Raw genomic sequence first — 7,155 nt, forward strand, 5'->3', positions numbered from 1 at the left:
AAGAAAAAGAGGGCAAAATTGATAAATGTTGAAGTCATAACCATGACAAAACATATGGAAGAAGGCACTTGTAACTCTTTTTTCCTCATAATTAGAAATGACCCTTATCATAGAAATACAACTAAAGGTCACCTTTCTGGTGGGAAGTCCACTGTATCTGAATCCAAGAATCTAAGGAACTTTGATTTAACCATCCATAAACTTCCCAACAATATACAACTGGTAGCTTTTCTTTTGGAGCTCAAAATGAGATTTTGAGCTTTATATCCCTTCAAGCTTCTTAATGTAGTTATCAAGCTTGTTTGCAGACTTAACTCACTCTCTTGGTTGAGATGACCATTGTAATCCCAAGATTTGCATCTCCCTTTGAGAAAAAGATGACAACATTGATAAATGTTGAAGTCATTACCATGACAAACATTGTGGAAGAAGACACCTGTAACTCTTCTTTTCTCATAATAGAGTGGTTGAAATCTAAAATTTAGCAAATATAGATTTTCTTTTGAAATTGATCCAACTCTCAAACAAACCTATCACCCAAAACCTAACTACTAATCCCATTTCTAAATAACCTTTTAAAAAATTAAAACTCAAAGATGGGGAAGGCCTAAGGTAACAAGGGTAAACAACCAGAAATAAAAAAAATGAAAACCTAAGATGGGGAAAGCCTAAGGTAACAAGGGTAAACAACCGAGAGTAAACCACACCCCAACGTAACATAATAATGTTGGAAAAAAAATCAAAAGAATAAATATAACCCTACACCTGTATTGTATATCACCAACATTGATCCGTTTCCCAGTTCCGCCGCACGTGACCACACCAAGATTTGTAGGTAGGCGCCCGTTCGTAGGACCCACTTTTCCACGTCTGTCCAGCGAAGCCCCGCACTCGAGGGGAAAGCTGACGGTCATATTGCAAGCGGTCATGTGGATCCGACAGAGTCACATACGCATCGTGTATCCGCAGAAAAATCTGGGTATTCTGGTTTTTCCCCTGTGGAGAAGCCGCGTGATCTGGATGCTCCCTCGCCAGTTTTCTGTATGTCCCTTTGATGTCCTTGGCCGTAGCTCTTTGGCTGACTCCCAGAACCTCATACAAATTCTGCGTTTCCATGTGACCGAACCCCGAAATCGCTTCTGCGCTCGCAGAAGCCTGTGCTGCTCTCACCTTGAAACACCGCCAAAATCTAACAATTGTGAGCCTAGGAATCGATCCTTCAGGCGGTCTCTGGAAGCCCATATGACCAGCGCTTGGCCATTCTTTGGATAAGAAAACACTCGCTGAAAATACAAGAGAATAAGCCATTGCTGGTATGTAATTTTTCTTCCCTGAAAACAGAACGGGCATTACCTCTATAAGACTGGTGAACGGAATAATCACTTGGAAAAACCATGGCTAAACGAAGGATGGACGATTGAATACAAAAACCATCATCAAACAGAGAGGAATTACAGAGCAATTTCGGTAGGGGGAATATAGAGAAATTTAATTATATATACAAGAGGAGACAGGTCAGGTGCAGAGAAAAAGATGAGGGGAAATTTGGATGGCACATGAGAATGGTGGGTAGGCAGGAAATAAGTGGGCGACCATGAATGCACGTTTTACAGACTGGACAGTTTTTCCAACAAGGTGGGGCCATGACACTGGTGGAGTTAGGTTAGAGGTTGCGTGTCTAACTTGGCTTCTAGAACCATAACTGGCTGTAAATATATCTACCTCAATTTGATCTTTTGGGAAGCTCAAGAGTCAGGCTGGAGCTAACCAGCCATATATTGGGTATTTAATGCCCTCAGAGCAGCACGCAACTTAGTCCGATAACATGCGAGCAGGCAAATTTTATTTAATGCCGAATTTGCCGGCTCCCGTGTTATCGCGTTAAGTCGCCTGCTACTCTGAGGACATTAAATACCCAATATATGACTGGTTAGCTCTTTCCCAAGAGTCAGGAGTTTTCGAGTCAGGAGTTTTCGGTAAAACATTTAAGGCAACCAGAGCTCTGTGAGTCAAGGAGCGAGGGAAGATCTCACCAATCTATCAAAAATTCAAGAAGATCTCATGGAGTCAAGGTGACTAGATTACCATTACCATTTACCCACTTAAGTTTGTTGAACAATAAACACCATGTTCATCTTTGTGCGCCCCTTATGAAAAGGCAAGCCCTATTTGTCCACTTTTTGACTTAAGAAAGCAATATAGCAAAACGTGAGCACTTGTAATACTTACACCACCTTAAGACTTCAAGATTTGTTTTAATAAAATCATATGTATGATTTTATTATTTACAATCATTAAACTTCAAAATTTTAGGTGTCAAGAAATTTTTGATGGTATTAAATCTATTTTTATCATAAAAAAATATTCAAACATTTTTATTTTTTAATTTACTTGATTTTCTATTATGATTCAAACATTCTTATTTTTTTAATTTACTTAATTTCCAATTAATTTGACCATTTAAATAAAATTGTAACCTCAATAAACAACACTATTTTTCAAAAAAAAATTAATATATACCTTCTTTCTTTCTCACCCACCAAAATTAAGGTTCTCATGCTTGACTTCCCTGCCTTCGATTACGAGTAAAACCAACGTAAAAAGTTTTGAAAACATTTGACTTTTGAATTTTTGGAATCTTTTACTCTCGAGGATGATGTTGGAATTTTTTTTTTTAATTTAAATTTAATAAAAAAATAGTAGGTTAGTTATTCCTTTCAAAGATTTTTAGGGGTTTTTATGGTTAATTTGTTTTTTTAAGAAAGAGTTTTTAGTGCATTGGAAGTTGCTTTATGTCTTATTTTTTGACCAAAAAAAATGCCATCCTAGATAGTATTTACAAAAATGCTAATGTCTTTTTTAGTTATCATTATGACTGTCTCACATTTTATGTTATATAGTATCATATAAACCTTCATGCCATACATGAGACCAAATACTAACCCCTTAATATCAAATAATTGCTTAAAAAAAATAACCATGTCAAATCTATTGTCATACTATTTATTTTGTTTTATTAATTAAGGACATTACTTAACATGGTTTGTGGAACATGACTTATTATTATATTAATGACACTAGTTCTAACCAGGCAATATGAAAGCTCATAATTATAAATTAGCAAAATTTGATGATAATGATGATGGTTAACATCCATTAAACCTAAATTTAGTTTGTCCTCAAGAAAGGTATGTAATTACTTGTTTTGTTTTAGAATTTTCTTTATATACTCTAAAATAGTTAAGGGAAGCATCCTTAAATCACCATAGTTTTGATGAGTTAAAAGATTAGGAAATTTGGTATTTTAACAAATATTTTGAAATTGTGATTTGATATGGGTGTATATAGGACATTTTAATAGAAAGTGACCTTCATCTTCAACCCTCTTAATATAATAAAGATGACAAATTCCTTTGACCTATGCGGTTTTAGGAATTGTTGAATGTCTTGTTCCATTGTGGATCTTGTGAGAGTTAGTTCTTATTTTAACAATGTTTATTGTCTTCTTTAATCTAGTCAAAACAAACATATACTATTGATCTTCTACATTATGGTTGATCACCTCTCCATACTATCTTAATTTATTTTTATCTTCTAATTTTTTATTGCACCACAATTTATGTACCAAGGGGAGGCAAAATATGAGAGAAATGCAAGAGGTTCTGCAGGGGAGTCACTTGGAGAATGCCAAAGCACTCAACACCATGTATTCATTCAATCAACGTCTCTTACATATAAACTCACAAATTATTTGGGTGGTTTGAACCACTCCCTAAATAATAGGATCTTTGCTCTAAATAGAGGATCTCAATCCTAACAACTAAATACATTAATATAGAAAAGACTAGATTTCTCCATTAACTTCAACACTCCCCCTTAATGGAGAAATTCACCCAAAGTCATATTTTTCCTTCCTTGGCTTAACATAGACCACTTGATGTGGTTTGTCTTAATCATTGGTGATAGATAAAGCTCCACGGAGTGTAAGCTTACTTGAAGCATTAATCATCTAAGCGTGAGAATCTTTTCACCCACACATGGTTTTATCTAATTCCATGTGCTCCATTCTCCTTGTTATTAAAGATTTATAATATGATTTATTTTGTCCCATGTAGATTATTTTGGAGCTTTGAGATGGAAAAACTTGAGATGATGATTGGCTTTGATGAGAATTGTTAGCTACATTGAAGGAACCTTTGTTTCCTTTCGTTCTTTGTTATGTTCTTAGTTCAGTGTTTCCCTCGTCATCATCTAGATCTTGAACAATAAGTTCATGATTCAAGTGTTTCTGCCCTTCTTCATGAACCACTAATAACTCTTCAATTGCAAAAACATGTTCAATTGCAAAACCCTATTGAATAATTGTAGCTCACGATACTTCTGGTCATTAATTAAACCATATTATTTGTCAAAAAATTACTTTTACTCAAAAATACTACCCAAGCCAACCCAACCCAGAAATGCCTCCAAATGGCCACATGAAAAAGACATCATCGAAAAGATCCATGTCAAAGATATCTGAAAATACAAACATATTGATAACAGGTACGGTCAAACACCAACAATGCCACAAAGACTCGGACTGTTGCGCTGCACCACACCACAGTCAAATTCTCCACCGCCTCTATAGCTCCACAGACAGATCAGTGCACCACAGTCAAATTCCCCACCAACGAATATCTCCACAGCCTCTATGGCTCCACAGATTAATCAGAAAGTCTCTAATCAACTAGTTCCAACGTGGCCACTCACGGCCTTCCAGGCATATAGATTTTGACATCGTCCAGCTTTCAATTACCAGATCTTTGATGTTCGACCTGGAGCGCCGTCGCAATTTTCGATCTGCCGTTACCAGATCTGCTGACTGCTCAGCATCACCGCCAGCTCCCAACCACAACAGATCCGACTTCTTCCACTGATTTACCTTAACAGTCTCCTCTGCTCGGCCTCCCAGCAGACTCAGCCCTGGTCCGTCAAACAACATCCACGGATCACGCAGCAGCAGTGACCTAGTGATTAACAGCAACAATCCACCGATCAAGCACTCACGCAGATTCAATATGAAGCCCGACAGATTCAAAAGGAGCAACAAATAGAGCCCTTCTCCTCCAGCAAATAGATTCAGACTCAACGACTTCGACTCTTTGTAGAGCTTGAGCCCACGCGTAGCATTCCTCAGCCTTCTCCACGGCAGAGTCGTGGCAGCTTTCGCCTCCCCAATCCTGGATTCAACACTCGACAACTGGAAACGTCGGCCTTCAAGCAAGGGATCTCAGCCTCCTCCTCGGCAGTCCGCGCACCCTCTGAATCTAAAAGCAGAACACAGATTCGGATCCTCCAAAGCATGCAACAAACAGCATGCAGAAAACAGCAGGCCGCTAGCCACGGTGGCCACTCCACCTTCGTGCATCGATGGATCTCCAAGATGCAAACCACTGTGCAACCTCCTCCAACAACAGCAAACAGAAGCTTCAGCAACGTCTAACGCCTTGTTTCTTCGTTTGTGTCAGTTGTGCTCTTCGACAGAGTTGACCGGAGAAACAGATCTGCTAGCAGGGGCTGCGAAAGATTTTTGGACGCGTTTTCTTGTATGAATTCCGCAGAAACAGCAAAACAAAATTCTGATATCGCCAGACCGAAAACGCAGACTTCACACAGTCGGCAGTGATCCAAACCGGATTCAACTCGGCATAAACGAAAAACCAGGGATTGATTTCTATAGGAAGACAATTTTCTCACATGCGGGATAACAATTCCACACTGGTAATAGTCTTCACACAGCTTAGATCTCCTGATAATAGATCGGCTCAGGTGGCAGATCAACTCTCCACACAAATCATTCGACCCGATCCACATAAATCTTCACATGTTGGCATGGCTGCTCCTCACCGATTTGACCAGATCGTGACCTACATGACTCTACAGCCACTACACGGGTCCTTCCTCGGTTTTACAACCTCAACGTGAGTCAATGGCTCACAGTAGATTCCCTCAGTCCTACAGGTCCTTAACTGCTCTCTTCCATGAGCTCGCCTACTCACCATTCAGTGATAAACCTAGTCATAAACCCAAGAATCACTTTATGCTCTCATATCATGACAAAATTAGAATCACTTTATGCTCTGGTATCATGACAAAACTAAGGGGAGGCAGAATATGAGATAAATTCAAGAGGTTCTCCAAGTGAGTCACTTAGAGAATGCCAAAGCACTCAACACTCTGTATTCATTTAATCAAAGTCTTTTACATATAAATTCACACATTAGTGGGGTGGTTTGACCACTCCCTAAATAATAGGATCTTTGCTCTAAATGGAGGATCTCAATCCTAACAACTAAATACATTAATATAGAAAAGACTAGATTTCTCCATTAACTTCAACATTTTAAACTAGTACAACCACATTAAAAATATCTTCTACACTATGGTGGATCACCTCCCCATACTATCTTAATTTGTGTTTATCCTCTAATTCTTTATTGCACCACAATTTATGGTCAATTTAGATCTTTTAAATTAGTACAACCACATTAAAAATATTAATATGGTTGATATAGCCGAAGGCTTCAAAAAAATAACAAAAAAATCCATCACAACCAAAAAACTATTGCAACATGAATAATGCCTTACCAATGCACACATTTACCTGATTTACTGTGTATAAAAAGGTTATGGGACAACTTTAACTTGAGAAAAAAAAAGAATTACACATCTTATTGTAAAATTGACCATTTTGCTAAATAAAATTTGCTTATATATATATATATATATATATATATATATAAATGAATGTTATAAATAATGGAGGAACTTATCACAGAGGAGCTTATTAAAATTGGAATAATCTCAAATCCCTAAAACATTGGTGGGCCAGAGCCACTTGGCACGAATCTAATTTTTTTTATTTATTAAAAGTCAATGCAACCTACCAAACTTTGTAACACACTACATCCCTTGATAAGCATTTAGACTAAGCATATCTTGAGAATATTCCCTTGAGAATCAATCTAGATCGTGAATTAAAAGAAAACAACAGATCCTCATCCACCTTAAGTTGAAATACAATTATCATACTTTTGTAAATGACCTCTTTCTTTATTGCCCAATGAAATAGCCAAGACTTGAAATCTTTTATGTCCACACCCCTTAAGCTAT

At 37.5% G+C, this 7,155-nt stretch overlaps 1 protein-coding gene across 1 annotated transcript; it reads right to left on the bottom strand.

Annotated features, from left to right (window-relative positions):
* Positions 1 to 512: 512 nt before the first annotated feature.
* Positions 513 to 1,750, bottom strand: LOC149172914 (chaperone protein dnaJ 11, chloroplastic-like). Its single transcript, XM_089424462.1, has one exon. It carries the CDS (start codon positions 1,348 to 1,350, stop codon positions 778 to 780), a length of 573 nt encoding a protein of 190 aa, XP_089280588.1. The 5' UTR covers positions 1,351 to 1,750; the 3' UTR covers positions 513 to 777.
* Positions 1,751 to 7,155: the final 5,405 nt, after the last annotated feature.

This window comes from Pinus tabuliformis, chromosome 4_2, assembly GCF_031772625.1.
Source record: "Pinus tabuliformis cultivar Carrire ecotype Pingquan chromosome 4_2, CPIR1, whole genome shotgun sequence".
Lineage (NCBI taxonomy): Eukaryota > Viridiplantae > Streptophyta > Pinopsida > Pinales > Pinaceae > Pinus > Pinus tabuliformis.